Source organism: Contarinia nasturtii, unplaced genomic scaffold (genome assembly GCF_009176525.2).
Source record: "Contarinia nasturtii isolate CC-2019 unplaced genomic scaffold, AAFC_CNas_1.1 Cnas_scaffold_3449, whole genome shotgun sequence".
In the NCBI taxonomy this organism is placed as follows: domain Eukaryota; kingdom Metazoa; phylum Arthropoda; class Insecta; order Diptera; family Cecidomyiidae; genus Contarinia; species Contarinia nasturtii.
In genome coordinates, this window is record NW_022200749.1 from 1 (window position 1) to 18,242 (window position 18,242).

Below are 18,242 nucleotides of genomic sequence, written 5' to 3' on the forward strand. Positions count from 1 at the left end.
AAGCTCAAAAAAAATATACAGGTGATATAGAAAGCAAGTGAGGGTAGAGTTAGCACAATTAGCATTAGATAATTTCTATTTAAAAAAAAAAAATTATATGCGTTTAAATTTAACTTAAAAAGCCTCGGGCGTAGAGAGTGTAGATCTTGTAGAAATGATATTGTTAAAATCTCCATACGTACACTCATAAGTGTGAGTGTGACATTTGACAGATAGATACAAAACGTAACGTTATTGTTCTCTTACTTACCTGTCATACACTCACTATTCCGTTCATTTATTTTATTTATATTCTTAATCTCGCAATCTCATCGCAAAATTGCGTAAAAATGGCAAATACTATTAAGCCACTTTTTTGCAAAGAAAACTGCAGCTGAAAGTCATTGAATTGTGTTGCGAATGAAAAATGTTTCGATGTAAATCCAAGAAATACATAAACAAATAACTGAAATCAAATTCATACGGCATGTATTTTACTATTCACAAGAGCTTTGATGTCAATTGGTGAACATGCACCGTTTATGTTTGTTTGGCATTTTAAAGTAAACGTAAAAACCATATATATAAAATAACAATGTTCAAATACAGCATATTTCATATACGAATCAATAAATAATGGAACAGAAAGGAAAATGAATCGAAGAATGGATCAGGAATTGTAGAGTAATGGAATAGTAATTTTTAAGTAATTATGTGTCTGAACGTACTCAAATTTTACGAATACATGATGACATAAAACTAACTTCACACCAGAGTGCAAATTCAAAACAGTCAATGGATACTTCTTCAGTTGTGAAGATTTTTAGTTGTAACAAAAATGGACATGAAAGTTGAGTTTAAAAAACAATTAAACCAAATAGAGAAGCTAGACCATTTTGTTGTGCTCTATGGAAAGAAAGGAGAACTTTATCACGATTTACTGAAACTTAAAGATCAAACTCATGAAATAAAATGTGTTTTGTTCACGTGTCTAAGAGTTTTGAAAGAAATTCAAATTAAAAATCATAAAAAATTCAAAGCATTAATAGAAAATTCACAAAATCAACAAATATTGTTATTACAAGTGTTGGAAAAAATTATTTTCCCAACTAACAATGCAGATTTAACAAATGAAATAGAAGAAATAAATCTTTGCTCTTTGGCCGAAATTAGTAACACACCATGCAAGCTTCCAGTCTTCAAATCTACAGAACAACCAATAATGAAACTCGCTGACTACGTGAAGTCACCATATGCTACCAAATTGCGTCCTCCTTCAATTCAATTTTCTGATTTTGAAAAAAATATTTGTGTGGAAGAATTTATGAAAATTCCAGGGTATAACAAAACTTTTATACTTTTGAGCACAGACATTTCAAAAATAAACATAACAAAATAATAATATATCTAATAATAGTTATGATGGGAGAGTCTATTCACCTAACATGTGTTCGGAAAACATTTGCACTAAATTTAGGCGTTTTTTGCGCTACATAAACAAAAGATGCATGTGTCTAAAGATGAACCAATCTATCTTCGAACCATGTATCGTGTTTCATTAACTTGATATGAAAATGAGGATTCTAGAAAAAGCAAAAAGTACGGTCGGATCAAGCAAAAATCCATTTTTGGTGATTTTAATGGTTACAGCACATCCAAATTTGAACCAAAACAATAGATTCAGACACGAACATTAATAGAAAAAATTCCAAATAGTGTCAAAAATTGGCTGTTCATTTCGCCTCATAGCATGTTGCACTGAAAAATTCATCATTTTGGATAGTGAAACATTCATCGCTATATCGAACCATGAATGAAGTACGAATGGTTTCCTTTGCATTGATAAAGTTAGGGCACTACTACATAAGACTACGAAAAACCGAACTTTGATAAATGGGTGTTTGTATGGTACGATCTTCTTTGGAAGATGTTTTATAGCCATTATTCGAAAATTTAGTATTGAAACGTAAAGTTAAACCTCCATTACATGCTCCATTATCAACCAAGTATTGTTGAAATCGATAGAATCCGTTGAGAAATATCTGATTAAATACAAAAATGTGTTTTTCAAGCAGAAAAAACCACAATAATGGCTCACTTCTTAAAAAATGGCATTTCCATGAAAAAAGGACCATTTTTTTAAATTCACAAAAAACACCAAATTATTTATTTCTCGTCTGTTTTTGGATGTATGTTATAGGCGAAGGCCCAAAATACTCGAAACGAGCAACAATTGGTTGGATAGATTGAGAGAAAGTTGAAAGAAATCGACAAATCGGTTCGCCAAAGCATGATTTTGAAGGTTCGACGCATACTGAGAAAAATCGAAGACAATGCCCGTTCAGTATAAAGTGAATGTGCTATTCGATAGATTATGAATAACGGTTTATACCAATAGAAACGAATTTAATATTGTGTGTTTGTTGTTAAAATGGTGAACGTCTGAATTTAGTGTAAATGTTTTCCGAACACATGTTATGGCTGAATATTAGCTAAATAAAAACATAATCTTCCATATATTAAAGAGATATTGAGTAAACTTATTTTTTATAGATACATGCGGGGTCGAGAAATCTTGGAAGAAATACAACAATTTTCTGATTCAGTTATAATCAAATCCTTTACAATAAAATATGCACTGATTTCAAAGCGAAAAGAGGCTGTTACCTCAACAGAAATGGATTTATATAATTTATACAAATCGCAAGAAGAATATTTCAGAGGTAACATTGAAATTCACACATATATTTGAGTCGTTGAACAGCGAACGTGAATACAAAATAAAAAATTTATTGCTTACTTTTATTTCGATGTTATTAGGTTCTAAATTTATAACTCAAGGCGATATTTGTCGATTGACTGACAAACAAATGGATAAAAAAACTATGAATAGAATTTGCATTTTGAGACATTTGAAGGTTATCCGAGAAGAAAGAAAAAATGCAGCAATTTGTTATATATGGTGCAAAAATTGAATACTTTATTGCATAATTTTAAAAAATTTTATCACTATAAAAACTAACAATTATTTTTTTTGAGAATCAAATGGGTTAGACCGGATATGTAGCGAAAATAATTCTATTAATTTTATACTAATTTAAAAAATATACTAACTATAAGAAGGTTGACTTATTTGAAAAGACTAGAAATCACGGTCCAAAACGGATACATAGTAAGGTAATAAATAATTCCGAACGAAATGTTCAGAATATAGAACAAATTATATAAACATCTATTGTCATACATTCCGAACATTTCTTTGAGATTCATATATCAATCCCATATCTATAAATAAAAAAATGGTATGTTTCAATTTAAAGAGCATAAATTTCTGTTTGAAATTGTAGCATCGATTGATATTGACACTTCCCGAAGCAAAAAACTCTTTAAAGCAAAAATTGTCTAATGTCTTAATATTGAATTAGTATTATTGATGTAAACCGAGCCTTATGACATTTGAGGTTCATTTCATTGGTTTTCGAAATGTCATAAGCGCCGCTTTATATGAATGAACCGAGAACACGTTTGGCGTTGTAAATACCAAGTCAACAAATCAATCTTATATTTTATTACGATATAAACTACAGCTGTGTATGTTTCAATTCAATGTTTCAATTATTCTACGATTTTGCTGATAATTCATATTATTTTCGATATACATGTGTTTTGTATCGATTTGATCCGAATTTTTCAACACTTGATCAATCGATTGATCCGGAGTTCAGACAGATTGTTGAAATCGAATCACCAGTGTGAGTAAACTTAATCATTTTAATACCGTGAAAAATATTGGTTAATTCATCAATAAAAACTATTATTTTTAATGAGAAATCAAAAATTAAATTACGTGCTTATTCCAAGCAGTTATTCCTGTTCTTCTTATTGTGAAATTCATTTTTATTTCAAAGCACGTAATATTAGCCATATATTTAAGTTGTCTAATAATTATTTAACGTTGAACATATCATTAACAGTAACAGTAACAGTAATGAATTTCACATTTATTCTGCAGTGCATAATTCTGTTGCGTGAAGTGGTGAAATTCATTTCAAGCGGTGATACCTATTTTGAGTTGGTTCCATTGTTCAGAGAAGAGAAACAGTTAATAGCTTATTGTTTGAGCTCAATTTGAATCTGAATACTCAATAGTATCCATTACATTGTTTTCTTCTCTAAATCACTGCCATTGTTATCAATCCGAAGATTTTTGTCTTTTTGTGTGTTGCATCATTTTGTGTGTGTACCAAAAAAGGAGATAGATTCTTGTTCTGTTGTCGCTCGAACAAATTGAATTTAAAACATGTGTATGCGTGTTTGCATATTTGTGCAGGACATTTATTCATTCGTAAATTTCAATCATAAATTCTCGATATTCTTCTGTCTCAGCCAGTATTCTACCGACATGATTCCGATCGGAACTATGGTTTTATGTGTGAAACAATGTGTTCGATTTTTTTACTGTGTTACTCAATGATTTCGATCATTGTTCCACACACAAAACAATTATTCCGATAAACAATAATTTCGATCGGATTAATGTCGTTAGAATACCAACACAGGTATCATTAATATGAAAAATCATTTAGTAAAAAATATCGATATGGATCAATGAAAATGTCTAAATATCGCCAATTCAATAGTATTCGTTTTTAAACTAAATCGAATGTGTGTTTTTTTTAAAAATAGGAAAATGGCGAATCTCTTCAAGCCATCCATACCAGCGAAGGGAGAAACGAAGGGTGAGATTACCGACGATGAAATGTGCGCTGAAGACAATCATTCGCCCACAATTCCAGCAATCATTAATGTGCAAAATAACTGACCTGATTTTGCAAGCCACTTCAATTTGCTTTTTGGGCTCATTGCTGTTCGAGTTGCAAAAGGCGTACGAACATAGGCATTGAGAATGATGATTTCGCATTCTTTGGTGAAAGTGGAAAAAAAGATCCAACTCTACTTTAACCAAGTGCAATGGCATAACAATCAGCCACCGAAACCGAAAAAGTCGAGCCACAAACCACAAGGAACAAAGCCACGAGGACCACGAGCAGAGCTGCCAAGTATCGATTGGCCCAACAACAAAGATTTCAGCAATGGCCCAAAGCACTTGGCCAATCAATACACAGACAACGTCGTCATCAATTCAACAACGCATCCTAACAAACACATCACCCAGTACTTGAAACTGAAAGTGTTCGAATTGAACACAGACAGATAAGAGGACGCAGACAAATTTTTGCCAAGTGACGTCAAAAGTGTTTTGAAACTGATTATCAAGCAAAAAGATATCAAAGTGCCAACTCACGATCCAATTAAACTCGAACGATGTGGCGTGCTGTATGAAATGGTGAACGACCTGAATGTGTTTCCAGAAGTCTCTCGCACAACATTGGTTTAAGGCCATGCCAATGTTCATATCTATGCAAAGAGAGATAGAAGAATACAATTCGATGTGGCCACATCAGCACCGACCCAAACGGAAGAAAAGAAAGCGCAAAAAGTCAAAAGGGACACTCAAGCGATATCTCAAGCGCAAACAAATGTTCGACGATCCAAAGTTTCGGCCATTCATACGGAATTTAGCAATGGTGCCGATGTGTGATTTTCGCCGAAAATACTTCAAAATCGACTGTTCAAGCATGAACCAGGTGTTGTCTTCGCAAAAATTGCTGCCGAAAGTAGAAATCGAGAATAAAAACGAAAAAACAAACATAGCAAATATTTTACCAAAGGATTTCAATCAGGCGCGTGATTATTGGTGGAATCAGTATTTCTACGTGCGGAAAATTCGGCGATTCGCGCGGAAAAAAGAAATTTGACTTTTCCATAAACACCGATGGAATCGCTACAGTACTCGGCCAAGAAGAAGACAAATAACAAAGAAATCGACCGTTCTCACATTGTTCAAATGATTATGGATGGCAAATTCAAAAATTTTGGAATACCACAGTAACACACAACATTGAAAGTGGCAAAGAAGTAAGTTTTGTATACATTTATGTTGTATTTGTTTCAATTGAAAATACATTGCGTAAGTGCCAAAATTCGATAACTATTAATTTTTTTATTTATTTTCAGATCAACTTTGTAATTTCGAGCAAGCAGTTCCACTGTCAGACAGGTCTAAATGTGCGAAATGCCAAAGCAAAGCATTGGACAAAGATTTCGTCCAAGAGGAGCGCCTAGACAGAGAAAACAGTGAAATTTACCCTGTGATGCCATCGCCAAAAGGGCCACAGTGGCTGAATTACATAATGCACCGAGTCAAGATGATGAAGCATGGGATCTGCGCTTACTCGACTGTCAAGTACACTTGACTCGCCTTGGACAAACACATCAAAAGCAGTAGTGTTGTCGACAATTGGGTGGAAAAGGTTTCCGATAAGCAACCGACTGAGTTCTTTTTTAGTGCTGATAGCGAAATACCACCTGACAGCCCAATAAGTATCAAAAAGCACGTGCGCTGTCCAGGGTTTCGTAAGACTTTGAGGTCAATAAAGAAGCGCCGAAATTGTGTCATAGTGCCTTTGGACGAATGGGGAACATCTCAAACAGACGCAAGATGTATGAAGCGATTCCAAAACCAGAACAAAGCCGCCAGATTCAAGAGATGCCGATGCAAACCCGACGCCAGAACATTGCTGTCACCAAAAATTGTGTCAAATTTGGGCAAGACCATACATACGCGAGAGGGGGAAAACTTTTCATACTTCTGGTTTGATTTTTTTGTGGCATGAAATTTCAAAAGAGGAGACATTTCTAGGGTTATCGCTCTATCGATTTGCATCGTTGATTTTTTCATCCGACCCCCCCAGGGGCAAATCACCATTTGCAAATATTCTGTATTTGCAAAAAATTTGCGTATTTCCGAAGATATTTGCAAGTTTTTTAATATTTGTACACATTTGCAAATATTTGCCCTGATTTACGACATTTGTATACACATGATTTACGACTTTGTGTACTTGACTGTGTAAATGCAGCTAATGAGAATATCTCATTTATAACGAAATTAAAAAAGAACTAATTAACTTCAAGTATAAAATATTTAGAATTTTAATATTATCAACTTTTTTTTATTTTTGTGTCCGAAATATTAAAATTATGCTGAAATAAATATAATATTTCTAACTTAACCTAACTTTCGCTTTGCAAATGTGAAAAAGCTTTAATTTGTGCGGCGAATTCACTACCGTCTCCACTAGACAGTTTAAAGTTATTACGTGCAACCACGTTCAACATTTGCAAAGCGAAAGTTAGGTTAAGTTAGTAATATTATATTTATTTCAGCATAATTTTAATATTTTGGACAACAAAGTGAAAAAAAAAGTTGATAATATTAAAATTCTAAATATTTTATACTTGAAGCGACTTGAAGTTAATTAGTTCAATTTTATTTAAGACATTTCCAACAAGCTATCTAGAAGGCGAACAATGCCGCATTTTCGATACATTTGTATATTTGCTTAATATTTGTTGAATTTGCGATACATTTGCTGCATTCATTGAAAGCACAGCATATTTATTCAAAAATGATGCATTTGTTTTCGTGATTTGCCCCTAGCGACCCCCCTTCCCCTATTTTGGGGGGCCTATGTTTATGTTTTTACCCCCAAAATATATACAGACTTCCATTTCAATATCAAGATGTAAAACACCACATGAACCTTCACCCCTACCTAGGGGACTTTTTAGTCCTCTATCGGTTGGCACTATCGGTTTTGACCCACTCTCGTACCCCTCCCCCCTAGCGGTGTGTTCTGGTTTGTAACTTCATACCCATATTTAAGGTCTTTGAAGTGGAAAAACACCTATGACCTTCACCCATACTCAGGGTATTTTTCAGTGCTCTATCGATTGACATCATTGGTTTTGACCCTCCTCACTTTCTGGGGCTACCTATTTTTCTTACCCCCGAATATTTATAGACTCCCATTTGAGTGTCACCCCCATGGGAAGTCTCCATACAAAATTTACGAAAATTTTAAAACATACCCCAGTATTTTTGAAATATAATTATATATATTTTGAATACCCCAGGAAAGCATTATTTCATTTTGAAAAGAGTTTCTTGCTTCGGGAAGTGTCAATATCAATCGATGTTTTACATTAATGCTACAATTTGAAACCGAATTTTATGTTTTTTAAATTGAAAGAAACCATTTTTTATTTACATGGGAAACACCCTACTGTATAGATTATCTTTAACTTTTTATATTCCCATATATGTTTTCTGAGACACATCATCGAATATTGAAGCCAGGCAAGAACGATCAATGTAATATTCATTCAATAGCTTGTTATGTTGGTGATTCAAGTGACGTTATGTTATTATCTGATGTACACAATGGTCTGCGTAAGAAAGAGAGCTTTATATTGTAAGTAGCTATAGTAAGTAGTAGTTTGTAAGTACCTGCATAAGCCAATACGAACTAATCCTACAGGTACTGACTTCATAATAGAAACTGCTTCATCTAAGCTGCAACCTTGAATATCGTGTTCACCCACAGAAATTATACGGTCACCAGGGAATATTAAATTATTTTTTTCTGCAGATCCACCTTAGAAAATAAAATAAAGAATACTAGCTGAAAAAAATGTATATATAATTTTAAGGTTATTTTGACAATGTGCAATAAAATCTTATAACTAATTTGAAATTAACATTTGAAAAACAGTCCACTTGTTTTCAAAATATGGCTTTAAAAAAAAGAGAAACAAAATTTAGTTTACAACCATAGATGGTGCAAAATGATGAGAAAAAGAGATCATTTAACCTCAACGAACCAACGGTTTGTATGAAAAGTGTCTCGAAAATTATTTGTATCGCAAAATTAATATCATATCCGGTTTTTTCGTGCCAAATACAGGAGGAGGAAATTTTTTGAAGCCTAGCATATAAAGAGAAAAGTTTTCAAATCATTCTTGTGCTGTAATTGAAGTATGAACTGTCAAAAGTATTTCCACAAATAACTGAGTTCATATCTGTCTACATATGTTTACTTCGGCATTGGGACAGTCATTTTGATATTTTTTGAAAAACTGAAAAATTCCAAAATCATGTTGAGATTAGGTATCTTACAAAAGATTGTATAGCATCAAACGATTTCAATCCCGTGTAGTTTATGGTGACCCTCCTCCATCGTATACCATAGTCAAACAATAAGAAAACCCTTCATAGTTGTGCAGAGACAAATCAATGACCATAGCGAAGAGAATGCATTATTGTGCAGTGGTGGCAAGGCATCAGTAGAAAGTCACCTCTAAACAGATGATTTCCAACATATAGTTCCATTTCTTGGATACAAATGGTACATTAATGATTGGCATGTCACTAAAAAATACTATGGTCTTGGGTCTGTACTACACTCAAGAGATGTATAGATTGCGTTATGTAGTAGAAGTAAAATATTGTTTTCTTCTGGGGAGAAAATTTGTCTCCGCATGACAGCTCGCAAGTGAATATTTGGACTAGCACTGTCACCACCTGAATCTCGATTCAAATTCACCATCTATTGCATTTATTGGGGCCGGCCTCTAGCTCAAATATGAAAAATGTCTCAATAGGAAAATGAGAACCTCGATTTTATAAAAATTTTAAAGGATTTCGAGGTGATGACCATTTGACTAACGTAGAAAACCATCTATAAGAGATATCAACCAAATTTTTTGTGGGAATACTGTTGACAGTACATACTTCAATTACAGCACAAGAATGATTTGAAAACACTTCTCTAATATGCTAAGCTTAAAAAAATTTCCTCCTCCTGTAAAACCCCAATACATTATTTTTGAGTGTTTAAGTATACATAAAGTATGACTTTTGGGGGAAAATCGAACTCTTTCTCATAGGTATTACACCAACCATGAAACTTTACCCTATCAACCAAAGTCACTCAAAATCTAAGATTTTGAATTAATTTTCTTGGTTGAAAGTTATCGTGTTAACAAATTTTTGCGTATGGCGTACAGGATACAGAGTACGCACATGCATTCGGACATCGAAAAAACGGCTGATTTATGTTCTCTGACCCCGACAACCCGCAGAAAACATGTTTTGGAGGGTCTTAATTTTTCGTCTGAATCCAATACTTTGCCTTACACACTAGATGTGGGCGGTTAAGTATTACAACATCTCTGTTGGGTTTTCCTATCCTCAGATCTTAATCACAAGTGACGCAATACGAACCACAATATTTATATGTGATTTGTATTTTTGCATCACTCTCTTGCAGGAACCACCATATTTAGATAGCGTCTGGATTAAAAAAATCCAAAAATTTCAAAGAAAATGTTAAATTTTTAGTTCTGTCCATTTTTGACCCAAACAACAAACAATTTTCCGAAAAGTTCGGGTAGATAATGATGAAAAAAATTGTTGGAATCGATCCAAAAATGCCCGTGATCTTATTACTCCAAAAAATCTTTCGAAAAAACTCGAAATTAAAGAAATGGTTTGTTTGTATGTCCTAATTTTTTTTCCGAGACATCTCCTAAATCGCCGGAAACTAATTTTAATCGAAAGTAAATTTATAAATTTCGTTGTTAAGTGCCTAAGGTGTAGATTCGAAAAATGTTCGGACGCCCTTTTTCAAATTTCCATCCAATAGTCTACTTTCTGAGCACACAAAAGGAGCGGCATGATTTATATATCGTTGGAAAGCTACGAACTTCAGCTATCCGGATTTGAATCTAGAATGCAAAAAATGTCAAAATTTACCGCTAGATGTGATTCTTTTTTCCAAAAATGACCATGATTTTTTTCACATTGACCAAAATTTAAAAAATTACATACATGAGTATAAACCAGCGATTCCCAAATGGTGGTCCGCGGCCCGCAGGGGGTTCGTGAAGCCTTAAGAAATGGGCCGCGAGCCTAATTTGAGTGTAATTACTTTTTCACGAATTAAACAGCTTTTTAAGTCTATGCGGGCTTAAAAAGCATCGCCCATAAAAAAAATTAAGTAAAAAAATGTGTTATTGAATATACATTCGAATTTTTGGTGGGCCGCAACCCAGTCTTTTTTCACAAATTGGACCGCGAGTCTTACCGAGTTGGGAACCACTGATATAAACATTTTTGGATTGTCTTTGGTTTTTTGTGTGATCTGGTGGACCCCAGGGGGGGAATTCACAATGGAATATTCACCCCTTATAACTCAAAGGGGCATACGTGTCTCTTCCCATGAAAGTTACGCATACCAATTTAGTTTCCACTGGCATATAATTTTGGTTGCCCTGAATGACCCAATTCGGAGGGCAAGGGTTCATTTTTATATTATTTTGACTCCCGCTCTCCGAATTCATCTTAGAATGCGTCTTTTTCTGCGCTGGTGTCGACTTTGGTGGGGCATAACACTGTACAATTGACATGTTCCGGGCTCGTGTTCGTATTCGTGCTGTGATAATGCGATCAGAGACGGGATTCCATTCAATGAGACTTCTTCTTACTACTTTTTTTGACATCATAACTGCAACGTCGCCTTCGTTCTTTGTTATGGGATTTTAATCCAGTCAAATGAAAATTAATATAATAATCACTCATGCTTCAAAAATGACACTGCGCGAATTGTAAACACAATTGTCTATTAGAATTAAGGTCAGTCTAGATAGCGATAATTGTCAAACAACATGTTTTACACGAGGCCGTCTACCGTGTAAGCATTTTCGATAACGCAATTGATTGACCGCAAAACTAAGTCATTTAGTTAGCGGAAGATTGCTTATGTATTTTCGATGATCAAAAGAAGCGAAATACATTTATCCGACGAATTTCTTCCATCATCGGCGCGAAGTCGATGCACCATGTGAAACATCGAGACATAACCAAAGATTTGGAGCGAAGTCCTCGCGGAAAACGAATTGCATGGATATTATTGGCCAATAAGAACAAATGAGCTCGATCGAAGGTATACTAGTGCAATAAGTCAAGTTTGAGGTCGATCGAATAGAAGCTAGGCTTTAGTTTGTAAGTACAATTGTTCTACATTTTGACGGAATTTAATTAAAACCCGGATCCCAATCATTTAAAGAAAAAAAGGACAACCGCGTGTGTTTTACATTCATTTTTTTTCTGGGCAACAACAACTTTATAAAAATTAGCGAGCTGCAAAGTAAGTCCGTTTCATCTTATCTGGTTTTCCAGAGTATATTAAGGTGTTGCCGTCAGTAGTGGTGTGATCTTCATGGCCTAACCTCTGATAACCCAATTATTTTCAATTTATAATTGAGCATCTGTTGTTCTAATTGCACTAACCGTGTGTCTTCGGTTAGGGTGCGTATATTCCATTGAGCAATGCGTGTCCGCTGTTTGGAAGCGATAGTCGTTGCCGGTTGTATGGGTTTATGATGGTGTATTCTTATCCTTTGGTTTCTAATCCAGTAATCGGTTGGTTTCAGTTAAACGGATGTTTGGCCTATTGTATCCTACATCTGTTCGCCGGGTTTGCCGTCTTTACGCGTTGGTTTTGAATTTCAGTGAATTCGGGAAAGGGAATTTTTGTGAAGAGAGTGGGGAATGGTGGGGTGAATATCCGTGATGGATTAAGGTGGGATTATTGGATTATTGGATTTGTGCAGGGAGTACACTGACCGCTCCAAATGTCGTTTGTGAACTTACACTTATTCCTTCGTCCGACACCGGGTTTCAGCCAGACTGTTTTACCCAATAGCTCCCCTAAAGTCCAAGAACCCTTCAATTTCTTTTCCAAAACATATCTTAATTAATTGTTATACAAAATTTGAGCACCCTTAGATGGCTAATTTTTAAGTTACACTGTCTACCCATATAACTCATTTGCGGAGTAATTTTATCGATGACGGGACTGTGCGGAGTTCAGCGGAGATAGCATGCAAATGCTGTGTGTAAGAGTGCAACAGCGTTCTTTGCTGTTCATAGATTTATTTTGTCCAATCGTACATCTTAGTAGCCGTACACACAGCTAAGTTACTAATAATCTGCGTAAGAATGATACACATAGAAGTGCTGTTACCCTCGTACACACAGAGTTTGTATGTCATCTCCGCCAAACTCCACACAGTCCCGCCACCGTCAAAATTACTCCGCAAATGAATTATATGGGTATTTTCATCATTCATTTTCTTTGACAATGACAAGGTTTGACGTAATGTATACCGTTGGAAAGGTCTCGATAGCTTGAATGGTGCCAATTGCAAATTTCAAATATCAAGTTAGTGTGGACAAATTAACCAAAAATAGCGTCGTTAACAAAAACAAAAATTCGATTCATCCTTAGTTCAATATTGTATTACTCTCAAACAACATTCAAAAATTTATATTTACGCAAATTAACTTGATATCATTATTTGAAATATTCAAGATAAATGAAAAAAAATTCAAGATCTTTTATGATTTTCTATTAGAAAAATTTTGATGGTTTCGTGTTCAGAGGATATTATCCCCATGAGTTTATATTTTTGAGAGTTATTTATTCATGATCATTTGTTTTTCTATTACTTTTCCGCACACACTTAGTGTGTAAAGTATTGGAATCGGTCGAAAAATTAACACCCATCAAAAATGTGTTTTCTGGGTGATTTTGGAACCAGGGAACATGAATCTAGCGTTTTTTTGATGTCCGAATGTATGTCCGTACCCTGCACCCTGAACGCTATACGCAAAAATTCGTTTACACGATAACTTTCAAACAAGAAAAGTAATTCAAAATCTGACTTCACAGGATGATTGGAGGTGCTGAGGAATAGAAACCTTTAGATTTTGAGCGACTTTCGTTGATAGAGTGACGTGTCATGTCTGGTGTGAGGCCCATGGGCACCCATGGGAAAAATTCAATTTTTTCTTCAAAAGTGATATTTAATGTATTCTTAAACTCTCAAAAATATGTATTGGGGAGTTTTTGGGTACGAGAAAACCGAATATGACGTTAGTTTTGCGATACAATCAACTTTCGGCACACTTTTCATACAAAAATTTCTAAAAAATTGGATTTTTGTATGGAAGCCATGCCTGTATGATATCGTAATGAGCTGAAAGTTTGCAAAGGTTATTTTAATCAGGAAAAGTTCATCTTACGGATGTAAGACATTTTATTGGTACCTGGTATAAGGCCTCTAACAACAATTAGAACGTTGACATTATCCAATGGGTCTTGATAATCAAGTACTGAGAATCCAAAACCTCGTTCTGTTTTTTCTATATCAATGAAAACGATTTCATTACTCCATAAAGCTAATCCGGACACCTGCTCCATAGATCTCGAGCGATTTTGATCCGTTATTGTATTCGTATTAGTACTTGATGTAAACAATGAACTTTCGGATTGGGCTTTAAAAAGACTTTGTAAAATCAAATGTCCACTCGGAACTATACTTCGGCTTTCAAAGGCTTCAAAATTTTGTGATGTATTGATTATTGATGGTGGATGTCCTCGAGCACATACAACTTTGACATTGTTTGGAAGTTCTTTCAAGATTTTGACAACTTCTGTGTGTACTAAATTTGTTAACTTATGCTCATTCACTTGTAGTAGCTCATCGCCGGGTCTTAGTTTTCCATCTATCGCAACTGGACTGTCATTCAAAATTGACCGAATAAAATGGTGAGGTCTCTTTTCAACACCGCCTTCCACTTCTACTGTCCCTTCAATGCTTATTCCAAGACCCGACAATTTATTGATTTCAGTAACAATTATTTCACTTTCTGGATATTCAATTTCCCACAAATCCCGTTTCTGATTTTTAGCGTCCGGTATCGGAGTTACTGACATGGAATCCTTATTTATTTCACAAATATTTATTTCATTTCCAAAAACATTTGAATCGAATGTAGTACACGATTCTTGTTCAATATCAATTTGAGAATCATCGCAATCCTCTGTTACGATTGAATCAGCATCTGATTTGGGTAGTACCTGAAATAAAAAAACTTCTTTATAGTAAGGTTTGAAAAAGTAGTTGTTTGACAGCTGAACAGTATACATGCAAATTTCATTGCGCTCGCATATTTATCGGCCAAACTTCAAAGTTTGTCAAAATGTTTGCTCAATAATTTGAAAAAGTGTTTTTCCGACAAGGGAAAATCAAAGTTTGAAGTGTTTTAGTGTTTTTTTTTCGTTTTTTTCGGAAAATTAAAATTTGTTGTTGACAACCACGGCATTTTGTGTACAATTTGGTCGAAAATTGAGGGAAAATCGAAGGACAGTACGCAGACATAATTTTCATCGGCGGAAAAACGAGAAATTTCCATTTCACTGCATTTCATCGGCTTTGGGGAAGGAACGTAACCTCATAGTTGAGGTTAGTATCAATCGCTTGACACTGTATCTCAGGGTTAGAATATTTTACTTCTGCAATTCTTCATACTGAGAGGAGACAGCGCCATCTAGCGAAAGTAGAACCAACTAAAAATCCTAATATACGCGTTTTGACGGTTTTTCTTGAATAAATTTCCCTTTTTGGTCTTTAATTTGATTATTACAATATAAATTAAGTTGAATTTTTCAAAATTTAAATCCGTTATGGATTTTATTCCTTCCAACACAAGCCTGAGTGAAAATACTTAATTTGGAAAATACATATTGTAAAATAAATTCTATTTTTCATTCTTCTGCCGAAATATTCATAATATTTTGGCATTTTCATCTCTATTTGCTTTGAATTGGGATACTAAGTTGAATATTTGTTTGAATATTTAGTGAAATTTCTGATTTTTCAACGATTATTTCTGCGATTTTTCCATCTTAATTAGATTTTCAATTGAATTAGTAGGTTTTGCTTGCAATAAATACTATTTTTTATAAATCTACCATAATATTTTAACTTATATATAAATCATAGCTGTCCACGAACGTTCATCTCAAGAATCTCTTCGCTATAGATAGAGTTCTAGAGGCACCATCTGAGAGACTCGCAAAGCTGTCCTATAACTTTGACAGAAAGTTTGAGGTGATAGTGACAGAAAATTTATATGAGTTCTTTCAGCGTAACACTTGGGCACATTCCTCATACTTTACTGATGGTTCAGTGAGGGATACGGGTAGTGGATGTGGTTTCTACTGCATGCGCGAGGGTACGACATTTTTAACTCCCCTGGGACTAACTACAACAGTCAAACAAGCGAAGATATCTGCAATTTATCACTGTGCTCGCAAAAATTCTGGAGGGTGGAATGGTGGGAAATGTGGCAATTTTAACTGATAGTCTGGGGGCCGTAAATGAACTCGGGGGTTTCACGTTGGGAAGCGGCCTTGTGACCTGCTACCTGCGCTTCAGGCAATTGATGAAACAAACCCTCTTCGAGTGGTCTGGGTCAAAGCACATTCAGATATAGGAGATAATGATTTGACAGACGAGGCGGCTAAAGCAGCTGCTCATTGCACAGTCATTGGGCCTGAACCAGTCTTACCACTGGAGTATTCACGAGTAAAGGGGGTCTTAAGTACGTGGCTTAAGACCCGTAGTACACAGAACTGGCAAAGTTCATTTACATGTGGACAGACGAACATTTTTGTCAAAAGTCCAAGCTCAGAACTCACAAGACAGCTTCTGAGGCTCAAAAAGGGTGACCTTAGAATTGCAGTGGATATTTTAACGGGGCATGCTAAGGGAAATTACCACTTGAGAAATCTCCGCCTGAGAGATGATCCAGACTGCAGACTATGTGGTAGAGAAGAGGAAACTTCGGTTCACCTCATTTTCAGATGTCCAGGGTTAAATGCTCTGAGGGGTAGTTTCAAAGGGGGTATCGAACAGTAGCATGCAGTGCCCAAAATCTTAAGAATAATCGAATTCTTCAAAAAGGCGTGTATAATGAACCCATGCCTTAATCAAATCTGTGGATAATGAACTACTTATTGGTGTGTTTTAGACACACAAACGTAAAATTAATATAAATATTCTCATTTTTTTTTTAAATATCTTTCAAATAAAATTTGTAAATTTAATAGGTATTCACTGTGAATGATCTACCGCTTTAGCGCAAGCAATCATCAGTTTCGAAGAACTACTCAGAGAAATTGAACAGTGTGAACATGAATGTGTTCATTGTATTCCTCCTATTTACACTGAAATTATTTCTTCCCAATGTGAATCGTCATTTTACACTTTGATTTTGCAAGTTCAGTGTAAAATGATTTTGCGTGTATAAACTATTTTTTAAAAATTATTAAACCTTTTTCATGTTTTCATTTTATTGTTAAATATCCAATGAAAGATTTAAAACTTAATTTGGTTTGATATTGATTCAATTTGTAGTGATTTTTTTGCTCTAGAAAAAAATTAGCATTGCAATGTAAAAAACTCAAACAAAATTCATCTCTCACGTTCATATTTGGGATAATTTGTATTATTTTTTCAATATTTAATCGATTTTGTACATTGAAAGAGACTAAACAACGATTAAAGTGTTTTTTATGCATGAAAATGTGCGACGGTTTATTTGAAAAACACACACTCTGCACAAGTAGTCATATAGTTTAGTGCAAATCATGCACTGATGTGGCTCTGTGGATACGTGTCGACTGTATCAAGCGAACGTTCTGTGTTCAATACTAAAAACATTTTTATTTTATTTTTTTCATTCCAATTTAAATTATTTTCATTTTATTTTCAATCATTTACACTTATTTTATATTTTCCTAATGAAACAAGAAGAAAAAAAATTCATTAATGCTATTTACCTTAAAAAATGGACATTCAAGTCTATTTGATTCACATAGTCTTGAATATTTAAATATAAAAATAAATAAACTAAAAAAATAGTTTTTTTCACGCAAAATCATTTTACACTGAACTTGCAAAATCAAAGTGTCAAATGACGATTCACACTGGGAAGAAAAGACTTCAGTGTAAATGGTAGGAATACAATGAACACATTCATGTTCACACTGTTCGATTTCTCTGAGTACGCGAGTGTGTCAAATCTTTATTTATTTTTAACTTTTCTTCACTATCTTGTTCTCTACATATGGATTTCCATACATTTTATATGGAGGTCCAGTAGATCCATACTATCCGATTGAAGTGAAATTTTCTTTTTTGTTGAATAACAGCTACCCGTTATGTTTATTAGCGCTACATGAAATGTAAATAAATGTTGATGTAAATGTTGTTGTAGGTGCTAATTAATATTGAAAACGGCTATCAAACTGACAGCATTCATTTGGACATCGCCAAAGCTCTTGATTCAGTAAGCATTAAATTATTAATTCAAAAGTAAGACATCATGGGTTTATAAAGCAATTGTTAAAATGATTCGAATCGTATTTGTCTGGACGTGGACAAAT

General features: G+C 34.4%; 2 protein-coding genes across 6 annotated transcripts in view; one reads left to right on the forward strand and one right to left on the reverse strand.

The window, feature by feature from the left end:
* Positions 1-198: 198 nt before the first annotated feature.
* Positions 199-8,643, forward strand: LOC116350064. 4 transcript variants are annotated; one of them, XR_004201983.1, is made up of 6 exons: positions 199-1,317; positions 2,533-2,702; positions 2,800-2,941; positions 4,666-5,958; positions 6,058-8,357; positions 8,424-8,643. XR_004201983.1 is itself a non-coding variant. In XM_031781790.1 (4 exons), the coding sequence occupies exons 1-4, from the start codon at positions 818-820 to the stop codon at positions 4,799-4,801; spliced, it is 948 nt and encodes a 315-aa protein (XP_031637650.1). In that variant the 5' UTR covers positions 199-817; the 3' UTR covers positions 4,802-8,643. The 4 variants fall into 4 exon arrangements, 1 of the variants encoding a protein (XP_031637650.1); XR_004201984.1 differs by having other exon boundaries at positions 8,442-8,643; XR_004201982.1 differs by having other exon boundaries at positions 6,058-8,643.
* Positions 4,287-18,242, reverse strand: part of LOC116350063 (patj homolog) — a 28,510-nt gene continuing 14,554 nt past the window's right edge. Inside the window, exons 8-10 of one of the 2 annotated variants that reach the window (XM_031781789.1) lie at positions 14,057-14,870; positions 8,393-8,540; positions 4,287-8,331 (exon numbers count right to left, since the gene is read on the reverse strand). In XM_031781789.1, coding sequence (XP_031637649.1) covers positions 8,280-8,331; positions 8,393-8,540; positions 14,057-14,870 — 1,014 coding nt within the window. In that variant the 3' untranslated portion in view covers positions 4,287-8,279. Of the gene's footprint in view, positions 8,541-14,056; positions 14,871-18,242 lie in introns of both variants that reach the window. The other variant, XM_031781788.1, reaches the window with a different exon arrangement.